The 15,925-nt window shown below is 42.8% G+C and overlaps 1 protein-coding gene across 4 annotated transcripts in view; it reads left to right on the forward strand.

The window, feature by feature from the left end:
• The window catches only part of rasgrf2a (Ras protein-specific guanine nucleotide-releasing factor 2a), a 47,584-nt gene extending 31,842 nt beyond the window's left edge, over window positions 1–15,742 (forward strand). Inside the window, exons 15-29 of one of the 4 annotated variants that reach the window (XM_054744087.2) lie at window positions 470–562; window positions 651–1,159; window positions 5,819–5,944; window positions 6,064–6,153; window positions 7,281–7,387; window positions 8,649–8,761; window positions 8,847–8,907; window positions 8,992–9,021; window positions 9,275–9,378; window positions 9,495–9,579; window positions 10,839–11,036; window positions 11,116–11,195; window positions 11,274–11,391; window positions 12,337–12,405; window positions 12,483–15,742. In XM_054744087.2, the coding sequence (XP_054600062.1) occupies window positions 470–562; window positions 651–1,159; window positions 5,819–5,944; window positions 6,064–6,153; window positions 7,281–7,387; window positions 8,649–8,761; window positions 8,847–8,907; window positions 8,992–9,021; window positions 9,275–9,378; window positions 9,495–9,579; window positions 10,839–11,036; window positions 11,116–11,195; window positions 11,274–11,391; window positions 12,337–12,405; window positions 12,483–12,578 (1,879 nt within the window). In that variant the 3' untranslated portion in view covers window positions 12,579–15,742. The remainder of the gene's footprint in view (window positions 1–469; window positions 563–650; window positions 1,160–5,818; window positions 5,945–6,063; window positions 6,154–7,280; window positions 7,388–8,648; window positions 8,762–8,846; window positions 8,908–8,991; window positions 9,022–9,274; window positions 9,379–9,494; window positions 9,580–10,838; window positions 11,037–11,115; window positions 11,196–11,273; window positions 11,392–12,336; window positions 12,406–12,482) is intronic. The other 3 variants (XM_054744088.2, XM_054744089.2, XM_015975213.3) reach the window with 3 other exon arrangements.
• Window positions 15,743–15,925: the final 183 nt, after the last annotated feature.

Genomic DNA, 15,925 nt, shown 5'->3' on the forward strand with positions numbered 1-15,925 from the left:
ATCAGCATGAGGAACTTATTTCTATCTATTTCTACCTTATTTATAAACTATTTATTTACAGGTCCATCAGTTAATGTAATACTTGTCCCAACCACAGCTGCACCCCCCACCCCGGTTTCACAGCAATCATGGGCAGGCTGCACGTGTGTTTAGCACGCACACATTTAGCTGTTTTTAGCGACTCAGGAGCCCGCAGGTGCGGTGTGTGTGTCACTCACAAAAGCTGTTAGAAATAGCGTCAAAGTCGATAAGTTGGCAACACTGTGGGAGGAGCACTTCATTTGCAACTCAGGGCAGCACAAGTGGGAGGAGCAAATAATCGGCTTGTTTTGTTTTTAAAATAGTTCAAAACTCAGATCGTAATTGGGATTAAAATTTGATTAATTGAGCAGCCCTACCTCATACCTCCCTATTCTTTTTTTTTAAATATTATTTATTCATCTTCCTCACGTTCCTGTCACTGCCTCAGGATTGAGCAGCACTCATGTGACCGTCTGTCCATCATGTCCTTGTGTCCTGACTACAGTCTGAAGATCACACAGCTTGCTCTGGACCAGTCCAAGTAAATACCATCAGTAGGACTGGTGATTTATTAGTCCTGTTCTCATCAGGGCTGCAGATCTATTCTGCTGGTTTGTGTTTTTCTTCAGGTCTCTGGAACTCTTCTTTGCCACCAGTCAGGGTGCCTGGGGAACTGACCCTCTGAACAACAAATCTCCAAGGCTTTGTCGCAAGTTTTCCTCCCCTCCTCCAATCTCCATCCCCCCTCGCACCTCTTCTCCCGTGCACTGCCGCAAGCTCTCCCTTAGCTCCCCCATCAGCGTGAAAGTGGGAGTTCTAGATCTGTCGACAACTCCCTCCTCGTCAGCAGCCAACTCACCCACCTCCAGCCACAGTCCTTCCATCTCCTCCCCTCCTCCATGCTCATCCAGGTTGCCGTCTGGCTTCTCCTCCCCTCCACCCACTGCCACATCCTCTCCCGGTCTTCCACAGACCTTCGGGGCATCCTCGCTACCTCCAGTCTGCACCAAGGCCCCGCTAGACCTCAGCCGTGGCCCCAGTTCTCCAGAGCTGAGTCCAGCAGCAGGAGAGGACATCAGTGGAGACCTGCCTCGCATTGACGCATTCTGTGGGAAGCTGAGGCGTAGCTTTCGGAGGGGTGAGTATCAGGAGAAGCACATTATTCTCTTCCTGCTGTCTTGCTAGAGAAGTTTCTCAGTCATCCAGGTCATGGTAATCCAAAGGTTTCAAAAAAGGCAACTGGACTTATTTGGTTTTCTGAAGACGTGTTGCTTCTCATCCGAGGAGCTTTGTCAATTCTGACTGGAATATGGGAGAATCGTGTTTAAAACGGGAGCTTTTGTTACTTAATGAGCAGAAACTACCTATACATACCCCTCCTCCCTACCACCTGAAGAGTTGTTGTCATTAAGACTTGTTGCGTTAGAATGGAAAAAGCTCCTCGGATGAGAAGCAAAACATCTCCAAACCAATGAAGTCCAGTTGCCTTCATTTGAACCCTTTGGATTTCCTGCTTTCCTGTTTCAGCCCATCTGTGGTCAGAGTTATTAAATCACCACTAATCACAACAAGCTGCTTCAAAGAGGCTGACATCATTTATTCTCTTCCAAAATTGCCCCAGACACACACTTATTTCAGATTGTGTTTTACCAACTCAAACAGTCTGAAAGACATAATTAGGTCACCATGTCACGTTGAGGCCTAGTCCACACGTAGCCGGGTTTTTAAAAAACGAATATCCACCCCTCCAAAAACTTGCATCCACACCACCGCGTTTTAAAAACAAACTCTGTCCACACGTACCCGGATAAATACGTTGTTAAGGACATGCCAGACCTGTAGGCGGCAGTACTTCCCCCGTTCTTAACCTCGTCCTTCGTCTGTGGTCTTCCGCAAGGAGCAGTAATTCCGCTTGCAAAAACAAACAAGCAAAAAGCGCTTGGACAATTGATGGATCGGGTAGTGACAGAGCGCAGCTCTGAAGGCTTCCATGATGCCGGCTAGTGTAAACACAGGTCGCACACGTGATGTCAGCATTTTTTGTCGCGGAAAGTGACGTTGCGGACCTTAAAACTCCGGTTTTGTCCGTCCACACGCAGACACCCAAAACGGAGAAAACGCAGATCTTCACTTTGGCCGGAGTTTTTAAAAAGATCCGTTTTCGTGTGAAAAAACTCCGTTTTCGTGTGGATGACAGGCCACAACGTAGAAAAATATCTACGTTTTGGCAGATCCCCGGCTACGTGTGGACAGGGCCTCAATGTAGGAGGTTGAACCCAAAAACGCAGAACACCAGAACGACTCAAGGCAGGAGTAGTTTAATGAAAATAATTCCTTTATTAAAGGAGGATGTGCCAAAATCCAAAGCTCAAAAAATAAGATTAAATCTCAAAAAAATCACCGAATGTTCAAAACCAAACAAAAGCTCACAAATGAGCACAGACTCAGAGAAAACTCGAGAGGGGAACGACCAACGCAACACATACGACAATGACCCAACAAACACTGAAGGACAAGACAGGCTTTTAACACAGAGGAAAGCAATCAGGGGAACAGGTGTGAGGAGTGAGGCCTAGAGGGAGGACAGGTGAAATCAATTAACTAAATGGGAATGGAAAACCAAGCATAACCTATAAGACACTAAATAACTAAACTTAGAACTAAGTGCAGAAATAAACAACTAATAACTAGAGGGGTGAGGAGGACTAATGCAAACAAATGGGAATACATGGGAGTGACTAGGAAGAAAACACGAGGAAAGCCTAGAGGGAGCTGGGAAACACAAGAAGACACATGAGGAGAACCTGAGGGAGAACAGGAGGGGGCTGGGACCAAGGGGACACAGAACATGACACACCGTTTCTCAACACAGAGCAGAGCAGAGCTTTTAGATCCACCTCTGGCTGCAGCACACAGCTGCTTCACTGTGAAAGCTCCAGCAGGACAACAGGTTAGAAAATCGCTGACAGCAAAATGGAGAGAAGAGAAAGAACACAAAGAGAGAAACGGGGGCTCTTATGTGGAAGCTAGAGAGCCTCCAAAGAGGAAAATAACTGTGACATGAGTGAAATCGAGAGTCCTCCAATTCTACCCAAAAATAGCAGCTTCTGACTCACAAATTCAGAACTACACAAGCCTGCTGGGATGCAGACGTGCTAACACACAGAGGTAGACAGACTGAACTCTTAGATCACTGCTGAAATTATAATTTGTATTTCTCGCTTTACAATGAAAGAGAAAAACCTGAAATTTTACATGGTTCTCTGGATGATTGAAGTGTTCTGAACTCTTGTATCGTTCACACCTGTACGTATATTCTGTTACCTAACCACCCAGACGTGAGTTGGCTAGCTACTGGAGGTATTTTTAGTCTTTACAAATTCCTTGAAAGACATTCAGAATGTGTCGATTGTGATTATTTTATATTCTAAATATGAATCCTTAAAGTTCAACTTTCTATTATAGAGCAGGTTCACAGAGAAACTATTTCACTTTCTTTTTAAACAATGAGATTAACATGCAGGTTGAACATGAAAATAGTCTTCTTATTTCCTACATTAAGACAGATTCAGAAAAGCCTGAGCGATCTGCATCACACTGTCACTTAAAGCTGCTATAGCAAATCTACAGAACAAGCTCGGTTTTGAGCGTAAACACAGACACAGAACATTCACCCCTCCCCTCGAGTATTTTACCCAAAACACTTCGACTGGAATCAGAAACCCACATTTCCAGAGGAAACGGAATAGCTGTGATGGCGCGCGAAGTCAGGCGTAACGCCATGAAGATACGATTGCCTCTCATTTTGTCAATTCTAAAGCTATCGCCATGAAATTTCTGGTGAGTGATCCTAGTATGATCCGCAATAAAACTTGACATCAAAAGTCGGTAGGCATGACCAATTATTAGAAATAGCGCCCCCTAGCACCATTATAAGTGCCAGCCCCAAGCCATGCTTTGACTGAGGATTGTGAAATTTTGTACACTTATTTAGTGTCTTAGGACCTACAAAAAACTCTTGAAGCCATGCTCCATATCCCACAGGAAGTCAGCTATTTTTGTCCAAGTACGTTTTGTGCTTTTTGCCCGTTAAAGGTACACCAATCCTCAAGTGCCCTTTCCCCCCCATCACATTTAAACTTCTGCTGAATATTCTTAAGACATAGCCAGAAAAACTGAACCTACGGATTTTTCAAGTCCATTGGTGTGGGCGTGGCTAGGCCTCAAACATTGATGTGTCACCACTCCATGCTTTACTCTCAAAGCTCCCAAATTTATTCCTTTAACCTAATCAACATGAATCTCTGGCAAATACCGATAGACATGTTGGGGTCGCTTGGTGTCCAGTACTGGCAGGTTTCAAAAAAGGGCGAGGCTTTGGGGGTATGGCGAAATTTGACAGAACGCCATGGAATTACGGTTGCCTCTCATTCCTACAATTATGAAGTTATCAGTACAAAATTTCAGGTGCTTGATACAAATCCAAACCTCAATAGATATTAACTTGAAAATCTGGTAGGCGGGGCTTATTTTTTGAGATAGCACCCCCTAGGTCCATTAAAAGTGCCAGCCACAAGCCATGAGGATTGTGAAATGTTGTACACTTATGTAATGTCTTAGGACCTACAAAAAAGGTCTTGGAGCCATGCTTCATATCCCACAGGAAGTCGGCCATTTTGGTCCAAATACAGCTTTTTGTAATTGTTGAACAAGGTAAAGGTCTGTCAACTCCACAAAACCCTTTTGACCTGTCACCTATATACTTCTGCTGAAAACTCTTAAGACAAAGCGGGAAAAACTGAACCTACGGATTTTCCAAAAGTCTAATTATGTGGGCGTGGCTAAGCCTCAAACACTGACCTGTCACAACACCATGCTTTACTCTCAAAGCTCCCAAATTTACTACTTTGACCTAATCAACAAGAATCTCTGGCAAACAGCAGTAGACATGTTGGGGTTGCTTGGTATCCAGTACTGGCAGGTTTAAAAAAACAGCAGCGGTTTGGGGGCATGACGAATTTTGACATCACACCATAGAATTACGTTTGCCTCTCATTTCCTCAATTCTGATGTTATCGGTACAACAATTCAGGTGATTCATACAAATCCAAACCTCATTAGATATTAATCTGAAAATCTGGTGGGCGTGGCTTAGTTTTTGCACTAGCGCCCCCTAGGTCCATTAAAAATCTCAGCCTCAAGTCATGCATTGACTGACGATTGTGAAATTTTGCACACTTACATAGTGTGTCTGGGCCTGCAAAGAAGTCTCATGAAGCCATGCTCTATACCCCACAGGAAGTTGGCCATTTTGTTCCAATTACGCCACAGAGTCTCTTTCGAAACTGGAATATTTTGCTAATGTAAAACATTTTTAGTGGGAACTGTTGGCAGGCTAGGAGGAAAGGCTGAGTCAGATTGAGGTGACAGCTCATAGTGATTGCAATTTAATGCATGTTGGGGTGTCTGGCGTGCATGGGCGCTCGTGTGCCACCGGTTGCAGGGCGGTGGGTTGGGAGAGCATCGGGGATGGAGTGGAGGGGGTGCGGACGGAGGGCGAGCAGCTTCGATGCGAGGGCCAAATGACGCTGCTTGCAGCTTGAATTTTCCTAGTAGTTATTGCTTTATTTTCACCTCGGAGAAGCTCACAGTGGCTTGTAGTTCCCCTGAACATGTATGTACTTCACAAGAAATGCAGATCTTGTTCTAAGACCTCTGTTTTGTTTTCTGACTATAATGTGAGTAACCGCTAACTCCCTGAGGATGTGTTTGAGTTGTGACCTTTCCATCCTCACAGCTGTTCTGGAGTCAGTATCTCTGGACAAGTTTATACCTGAATCACCTTCCAGCAGCGAGCCAGGTGACTTGTCTCCCTGCCGCTCTCCGTCCACACCGAGGCACCTACGATATCGACAGTCGGGAGGTACCAACTGTACAAATACACACACACACACACACACACACACACACACACACACACACACACACACACACACACTACACAACAGCAGGTTAATGGTTTGTGTCTCTGGTTCGTTACAGTTACGTCAGCAGAGAACTCGCGCTGCAACATGTCACCTGCGTCAGCGTTCGCCATCGCCACGGCTGCTGCCGGGCACAGCAGCTCACAGGGTGAGCTGGTCCAGTCACATAGATCAGAACACACGCCAGCTCTGATGTTGGTTAAATTGCTGTTAAATGGTTGCTTAAAGGCATGGCAGAATCAGATAATCTGTGGTGAGGATGACAGGACAAACAGATCCTTCTGTGTGGAAAAGGCCTGACCTTAAAGAGGGAGGGTGGAACCTTTTCCTTCTGTATTATATTTATACTTGCGTTAGTTGGTAGTGTTTTGATGAATGTAGGTGTTTTTGGTCATTTAGTAAAGAACAGCGTAAGGAATATGGGAAGAGACCTCCCATGTCTAATGTTGGTTCATTAATGCGGGGAAAACACAGACCATAAGACTGATAGATGAACCATGACTCAACAAACTTACATATTATATTAAACGGACCTAGAGACCGATTTCATAGAGGTCTAAATATGAGTGCTAGCTAAATGATCAGAATCATTAGATTATTATCATTTTTAACTAAATATTTAGTGTCAAAACTCCCATATTTACATTTAATAATGAATGTGTAACTTTACTTATTGATTCAAATAAATGTTTCCTACAAGTAAAAAATAATAGTAGTCCTTCATTAAAAAAACATTTGGGCCCTGAGCAGGAATGTTTTGGTTTTACTACCAACTCAGCAGCCTAGTAGTAGGCCTATGAGTGTCTGCCCTGAGACTGGGAGAGATCGTGGGTTCAAATCCACATTCGGGTCATACCAAAGACCTTAAAAATGGGAACCAATACTTTCCCACTTTCCCACTCATTATTAAGAAGTTCAGTTGGGGTTTAAACCACCAAAAAGCTCCTGAGTGCGCCTCTGTGTCTTGTGGAGGCTTGTGAGCAGTGAGTGATGACTAATGGAACTTTTAACTTTAAATTTAACATCGTTAAAGTTAACTAATGATCATTTTGACTTTGAAATCAGGCTGTTAAAAACCAAAAGAATGACTCTTGAATCATAATTTCTAAATATTTTTGTGGTCTTATCAGTCTAAATGTCCCCCCCCCCCCCCCTCCCCACACACACACGCACACACACACACACACACACACACACACACACACACCTCACCCCCATCTACCCCCGGGGCAGAATGTCTCCTGACCTTATTTGGACTCTTTTATTTCCTCTTAGGCTTTAATAACTCTGAGAAATCTTGTGACAAAGAATTCATCATTCGCAGAGCGGCGACCAACAGAGTCCTCAATGTGCTGCGACACTGGGTGTCTAAACACTCCCAGGTAAGTCCACACTTCCATTAAGGTAGTGGCAGATTTCTTTTATCTGGTTTCTGATTTTAAACCAGTACGGTTAAACTAAATGTGACAGAAGTCATCATGTCTAACATTTGACTTTAAACAGGTCGTTCATGTCAGAAATAAACGTCCAACATTAAAACAATTATGTTAAGAAGAGTGAAACTAATTTCCTCCAAGGGGATGTCAGAGACTGTTGCCATTTATTACAAGTCATTGTGGTTGTTTTCTTCAAAGTTTTATAACCAGTTATGAGGTTTTGGATAAAAGTAATTTTTCACATTGGACTGTGCTGGTTTGGACATGTTTGTTGATTTATTACTCATGATGATCAGAGAGTTTACATCTGAAGTCTGGAGAGAGTGCCCCACTGCAGAGCTCAGAAGCTTCTGATTCAGTTGCATCTTGCTGTTCGTCTCGCTGACAGGGGTGCTCTTTGCTCTGCGTCTTTCCTCCCACCCATGAAGCATTCAGAAAGGTCACCCTCATCCCCGGGGAGCCCAAGACAACTATCATGTTCATTTAGCATTATATAAGTTGCTATTTTTGTTCATTCATTTTTGTCTGAAAACTGAATTCCATGTTTGCTGCAATCACTAATGAGTGTATGAGGATACACTGAGCCGAGATTCATATCAATCCTGTTTTGATCCTGATGAATGATAAATGACCCGCACTTGTATACCGCCTTTCAGAGTCAGAGGACTCCAAAGCTCTTTACACTACACTGTATCATTCATCCATTCACACACTAGTGATGATGAGCTACATTGTAGCCACAGCTGTCCTGGGGCGCACTGACAGAGGTGATCAGAAGTGTCACTCACTTTGTAGCAGCAAACATCTCACTTTCAGTACTGTTGGTACTAAAGAAATCGTATGATGATAATACTTTTGTTGAATATTAGTTCATGAATGAGATATTGTCAAAATGTTGGAGACAAGTTCTCTATAAAAAAAATTTAAGCCTGCATATACAACCATGCACTATACATATTTTTATGTTTGTCTTTGTGAGCATGTGTGTGTGTGTGGGGGGGGGGGGGGGGGGGGGGGGACAGATCCCACATGACGTCTTCCAGAAAACTCACCCCATGAAACAGAATCAGGACACTGAGCGCTGCAATGATCCAATTTACAAAAGTTAATGTAGCTAAAGGACGTGCTACTGGATCATGCAGTAGACTTAGACCTTATTGTAGCCTCTCACACAGACAGTAATTGTGTAAAACTGTTTTTTCACCAGGACTTTGAGATGAATAGTGAACTGAAGATGGGGGTAATAAACCTCCTAGAGGAGGTGCTGCGAGACCCTGATCTGCTGCCCCAAGAGAGAAAAGCAGCAACCAACATTCTCAGGTACAGAGTGCTGAAACATCCATGAGCTCCTTCTGGTTCCTGGTGGGCCACCGTGTCGTCATAATGTTCTGTTGTTGTGCTCCAGTGCTCTCTCTCAGGAGGAACAAGATGATGCTCAGCTGAGGATCGAGGACATCCTACAGATGGTCAGTATTACCACACATATTAGGCCCAAATGATGTGAAATAAACATAAAGTTTGAGGTGATTTATCTTCTGGTTATGGAACAGAAAAGCTGCCCCCTTCTACACTTCATTGTGGTAAGAAAACCTTTGGTGTGATGAAGAATCCCCTCCTCCTCCTGTTCTCTGGTGACCCAGACCAGCTGTAGTTATTGTTCTGTCATCCTTCAGTCGGCGTTATTTACCTAACGTGGAGCCGTTTGTTCTCTGTGATACAATAGTTTACTCACACAGCTAATGCTTGTGCGTGTGTGTGTGTGCGTTTGCGTGTGCGTGTGTGTGTGTGTGTGTGTGTGTGTGTGTGTGTGTGTGTGTGTGTGTGTGTTTCAAGGCGGAGAGTCCTAAAGCAGAGTGTTTTGAGGCTCTCTCAGCCATGGAGATGGCAGAACAGATCACACTGCTGGATTACATTGTATTCAGGAGTATTCCCTACGAGTGAGTACACCATGGAAAAGTTGTCTTGTTAACCCTAAAGCTATCGCCCCATGATCATGTGATGGTGTGAGCAGAACCAGCAGAACATCTGACGGTTTGTAGTTCTCGTTCTGCAGGGAGTTCCTGGGTCAGGGCTGGATGAAGATGGACAAAAGTGAGAGAACACCGTACATCATGAAGACCAGTCAGCATTTCAATGATGTGAGAATGGAAATAAGTTTTTGTGATCTTGTACTGCATCTCATCTGTTTGTCAGTTTAATACATAAAAAATCTATTACACTGAGTGAGACACTCACACAGGCTGTTTCTTCTGTCATGGCTCATTCTTCATGTTTAGTGGACGGCAGTAGAACTTGTGTCTGATATCTGTTCCCCACCAACGGTGTGGACGGAGTACTGTCTAACCTTTATACTTAGCCTTTTTTACATTCCTCAGCATTCATTTATTATCATGGTTATTTTTACCCCAAAATGGGGGTACAAATGGGTCTGTTGTTCCACACCCAGGGTGGAGGGGTTGGGCAGAAGAGCAAAGGGCAGGCTGACTATTGGGACTTTTGCCAAACAGTCGGTCTGTTCCATGCCAGAACGTTGCAGTCCACCCACCCCCCACCCCCCCACCGGTTCCCTGTCAATGTGTCTGTTAGGCAACCCACCATCCACCCACACTCCCTCACTGGTAGATTTGCCATCCAGGAGTCCATCAGACAGCAACCCCCTTGCCCTCTGACGGAGAGGCTGGAATGGTATCAAACTGCTGGTATTAATACAATCATGTCCTGGGAACGCTGTCGGCTGCCCTGTGTAGGAATATTATTATATATCATAGTCCTTGTAGAAATGGGCTAAGAAATAGTGTTGGCACTAGATTTTAGAGTGGACTTTCTCAACTTAACTTTCCTCTAACAGTCACGGATACTCGTGATGCTTCACGCTGATGCTCCACGTCTCTTACACACACAGTCTAAAATGAAAATATTTTTGGATTTGATGTAAGGAAAGCCAAAGCGTACCAGATTTTATCTGCTCATCATATTATGTTCAATGTTTATCTGTTGTAAAAACTTGAGATTTGTAAAGTTTTTTTACTTTACAAGTAAAAACTTGTAAAAAATATATTAAACAACAAATAGTAGGTGCAGCAATCATGGGGGCTGCATAATGGCACAGCTGGTACCACTGTTTCCTTGCAGCATGAAGGTCACTGGTTCAGATCCTGACAGATCTTCCTTTCTATGAGGAGTTAGCATGTTCTCCCCATGCATGTGGGTTTCTCCAGGTACAGACCAAGAACATGCATGTCAGGTTAAATGGAGACTCTGAATTGACCCTAGGTGTGTGTGTGTGAGTGTTTGACTGATTAACTGTCCTGAGTGTGCCCTGCCTCCTGCCCTATGACTGCTGGAGACAGAATAATCAATGTCATGTTTTTGTTCACATGTCTTTCTCCGTCCATAGATGAGTAACTTGGTGGCATCTCAGATTATGTCCCACATGGATGTGGGCTCCAGGGCCGGCTCCATAGAGAAATGGCTAGCAGTGGCCGACATCTGTCGCTGCCTCAATAACTACAACGGAGTTCTGGAGATCACCTCCGCCCTCAACCGCAGCGCCATCTTCAGGCTAAAAAAGACCTGGACTAAAGTCTGCAAACAGGTTCAAATCCTCTCACTGAACCAGTGGGACATAAAACACTTCCTCTGTGGATAAAATCATCCAGCTCTTCTGTTTTCAGACTAAGGCACTGATGGACAGACTACAGAAGATTGTGTCATCAGAGGGAAGGTTCAAGAATCTCCGGGAGACGCTTAAAAAGTAAAGACATAAAATCAAAGCGATGAACAGATAAGTAAAATTGTACAAGCTGTTGAATTTATGTCTCTTTGTGTTCAGCTGCAACCCTCCATGTGTCCCATATCTGGGCATGTACCTCACTGACCTGGCCTTCATCGAGGAGGGGACACCTAACTTCACAGAGGAAGGTCTAGTTAACTTCTCCAAGATGAGAATGGTAAAAAAAAAAAAATAAATAAACTTCCCTTCAAGTGTAACCAGGCTGAAGTGAAAAAATGTGTCATTATAAAACAAAAAAACAATATAATCGTTTTAGAATTTGTCAATTTCATTAAAAAGTTAAAATGGCCCACTGGGTGTAGAATGTCCCTACATGTGTTCCAAAGTCACAATCCTTCTGCTCCACATATCGAGGCTTTGTCTGCAGTAGCAGGGAGACTGAGGGCAGACAGGAAACGCTTTGGATGTATGGGTCTTTCTATGCTTTAACCCTCACTTGGATCATGGCTGAAAGAACCAGATCAAGGACATGTCAACATGCCTACATGCATTGAGTTGCCACCATGTCATTGGCTGATTGTTTAGCGTTAACGGGCATTTGGACAGGTATACCCAATAAAGTGGCCAGTGAGTGTATTATTAAATATGCCAATGGGTTCAAAATGTCAAAACCAGATTCAAGTGCAAGTATAATACAAATCAAGGACAATGGGGACCTCTAGTGGCTGGAACAATTTACCATAAACAATCTATGGCATCACATGAACAAAGGTACCAGACATGCAAGCAGGTTCTGGAGGAAATGTGTTATGAAAAAAATGGTATTTTGTGTTTTAGAATAATAATCTGAACTGGGCTGATATTACTGACTGAGGCTAAATCTTCTGCCTTTTATTTTAATTGCACTGGACATCGACCATGTTGAATTTAACGAAGGGTGCCCCAAAACCAGAATAAGTCTTGGGTGAAACCGTGCCTTAGCCTGATACTGCCACATACTTCAATGTTAAAGTAAATAAAATAATTTTCATTTACATTCTTGACTCTGCAGTTCTTAAGTTCAGAGAGGAAAAATAGCCATAAAGGCACAATCAGAAACCACGGTGAATATCCAAATGAAACGTCAGCTAAATCAGCCTAAACTCTGTCTTTGCTCTGACAGATATCTCACATCATCCGGGAGATCCGTCAGTTCCAGCAAGCTCCTTACCGGATAGAGCACCAACCCAAGGTTTGGCCAAGAAGATGTCTTTGAATCCATCATCATTCTCTTTGAGAATTAGGAATGATTAGATGTCTTTGTTCCAGGTGACTCAGTTCCTGATGGATAAAACGTTAGTGATGGATGAAGATACCCTCTATGAGCTCTCGCTAAAGATCGAGCCACGAGTTCCACCTGGCTAATTTCATACGAAACGTATACACATCTGAAATCAGCTCATGCAGTTCCCGTGAAGCAGGAATTGTTCCAAAATTAACAGATGGTTGATGTGCGTAGCAACCTCAGGACATGATGTGCCTTGTTTTCTGAAGATCTGCAACATAACTCTATGCCACATGAACGCAGAGATATCAGCATGGCGCTACAACGTTGCTGCTATCACACTGCAAGGAACTGCCTCTAGTACTGCACATAAATGTTGACTGAATTACTTTTTTACATATTTATTTACATCTGGTTTTGGAGCCCCAGCTGATTCATTTCACTTGTTCTCTGTGCATCGTTTGTATGCTAAGCACCACAAGGACCCAGGTTGGCTCTGTGGTGACCCAGAAGTTGGCCTAAAGTTGTTTCACATGGTACGGAGAAAATCTGAAGCTACAATTTGGAATAATTCAAAGAACGTTGTATTAAAGTTACAGTTACCATAGCAGCAGGAAGTAAAATGTTGGAGTTTATGACTTGAAGCTTGAAGTTAGAGATGTGTCATGATTTAGCTTCACTGCTAGAGGAGGAAGACTACAGTTTAACAAAATATGAGCAAAGACTGAGTTAAATTTTGATAATCAGACCCAAGCGCCAAAAGTCAGTTGAAAGCCAAGTACTATATTTTTCGTGCTTTAATGTTCCGTCTCTTAGATGAATGGATTGGATTGTGAAGAGCTAAGGGTGCTCAAAGGTCCTGAAAATCTGCTAACATGATCAAAAGTGATGAAAACTTATTTTGACGGAATTTTACAAAGGACTAAATTCAACAGAGACATGTAGATATGAAAGGTAGTGCACGTTTTTTCATCATCGTTTATTTCTATAGCACCTTTGTAGTAGCCCACGGTGCTGTACACTATCACAATTAAAAAAATCAAGCAAAGACAAGGCGTTCTATAGGCTTGGGGCCACCACAGAGAATACACGATCACCCCTAGATTTGTATCTAGAGTGCGGCACTTCCAAGAGTTCCCTCTCTAGGGAACGCAAGGCCCTTGAGGGAGTGTATCTATGGAGCAGTGAGAAGAGATAGTTGGGGGGCAGTGCCCTGTAGTGCCTTACACAGCAGGGTTTTAAACCTAACCCCATACTCAACTGGGAGCCAGTGAAGTTGGGCCAATACAGGACTGATGTGCTCCCTTCTCCTGGTACCAGACAAGAATCTCGCCACTGAGTTCTGGACAAGTGCAGCTCAGCTCACACCAGCATACACTGCATTACAAGGCATGACAATGCTAAATAGTTTTGAAATGGACCCTCGACAGCATTGGCTTAAACCTAGCGGTCCGTCAGAGGTGAAAAAAGCAGCATTTGAGTGTCAAACTCGAGAGCAGCCTCAAGTTAAACCCCTAGGTTTGTGACTACCGTCATCACACAACGGGCTAGTGAAGAGAGGTCAACCTCGGGGGCTGTACAAGCAGTCCTACCAGGGGTCAGCAAAATTATCTCAGTATTATTTTGAATGAATTTTACAAAGGGCTAAATTCAACAGAGAATTTATTTACATGTAGATATGAAAGCTCGTGCTCATGCTTTTTCAGCCTAAGATCTGAGGAAAAAGAATCGTAGGTGCGTGGCCAAAATCCAACAGTGGATCCACCATTTCAGTTCCTTTTACACGTATCATATTTGTTTTCAAACTTCTAGAAATATTGGCAAAGAACTTGGTCAAGATTGGCATCATACAACAAGAGTCCATGATTGGGTGGTGGTGCAACAGGGACTAGAGCGCCACTAAGGGTCAAGGGTCATATACTGCTGCTTGCAGGTTTAGTTTTGTGGAAAAAAATCTCTTCAGACCATAAAACTGTGTAGACCTTCCCATTTTCTCAACATTTAACAAAGAGACGCGTGTGCTAGGGTTAGGGTTAGCTGGTGTTGGTGTTGCTAAATCACCATTTGTGTTTCTGAGATATTGCATCCAAATTCATTATTCAGGGAACATGTCTGACAAACAGTAACATTTTGCACAGTCAGGATCATTTCAGTTAACCTGTTTTATTGTTCAAATCTAACATCAGTTTGCTTTATTACATAATGCAGACTTATTTCATAGTTTTAGGGTATTTTATTTTGGATAAATACTGTTAGAGTCTTTAGGAACATGTTTCTGCAGTGTCAGCTATTGAAGCTCTTACATCAGTGTTGCCAAAGCGTTTGATACTCAGAACCTGACCATATTTCTTGGCATGCCTTTTGGTTTATTTGTCCTTTTGTGTGCACTCTCAAACAAAATGTTAGAGCCAGAGCAGGGGTCTGACCCTAATTCCTACCGCCTGCAGTATAATTCATGTTTGTTATTTACCTTTAATACTAACTGACTCAAAACGCTCCTTCAGCTAGCTGACTAGTTCCGGCATCTCCTTAATGTTTTTACATCTACTAATCATTTACTGTTGTAGCTCATTTGCATGTTACAAGAAGGAAATCTTATAGACTTTTTCCAAACATTGAAATATTTTACAGATTTAGGTTTTTCTTATACTGCTTGACAATCAATCCATGGTTTTTCAGTTTTCAATAATCATCTTTTTGTACAGAAATGAATAATTTTTAACTGAGGCATGTTTCTCGCCAGCTAAAAAATGTTTACTACATTTCTTTGACTTTATTCTCAGTGTTATTAGTCATTAGTGTAATACTTTAATCATATTTGAAACCCTAATAATGTATTAGTACATTTCTGTGGTGATATATTTGCACAATTAATGTATTTATAGGGAATATTAATAGACTTTAAAGTTGTTTACAGGATGAACTCGGCAAAGATGACAAATGATCCTTGTGTGTGACTGCTAATGAGGTTTATTTATTAATTTATTTTAGATTTGGTTTTGTTTGCCCCATTCCTGTCTGAAGTCTTTTAAAGCATGTCAGCATTAGTGTTTTAAGAGTTGTGCTTTTCAACGCTGTAACTTTAAAACACTGTACTACTGTGTTTTTCCAGCGGTTTTAAATGTGTTCTACAAATATTTATACTCTAGGCTTGAAATAAATTTTTGGGAAAAAAGTCAAACGTTGCAGTAATTAGTTGTCATGGAAAGAATATTTATGCATGATTGACTGAATTTTAAAGTGAAGCCAGTTTCATTAACTGAGTTCAGAACAACAACCAGCGATTCGCTCCAAGAAATGAAAATAAAATCATGAAAAATCCATAAACCAGTGTAACAGCTCTCCACTTGAAATTCAACTGGGTGTGTGTGCGTGTGCGTGCGTGCGTGCGTGCGTGCGTGCGTGCGTGCGTGTGTGCGTGCGTGCGTGCGTGCGTGCGTGCGTGCGTGCGTGCGTGCGTGCGTGTGTGTGTGTGTGTGTGTGTGTG

The sequence above is a fragment of the Nothobranchius furzeri genome, chromosome 6 (genome assembly GCF_043380555.1).
Source record: "Nothobranchius furzeri strain GRZ-AD chromosome 6, NfurGRZ-RIMD1, whole genome shotgun sequence".
In the NCBI taxonomy this organism is placed as follows: domain Eukaryota; kingdom Metazoa; phylum Chordata; class Actinopteri; order Cyprinodontiformes; family Nothobranchiidae; genus Nothobranchius; species Nothobranchius furzeri.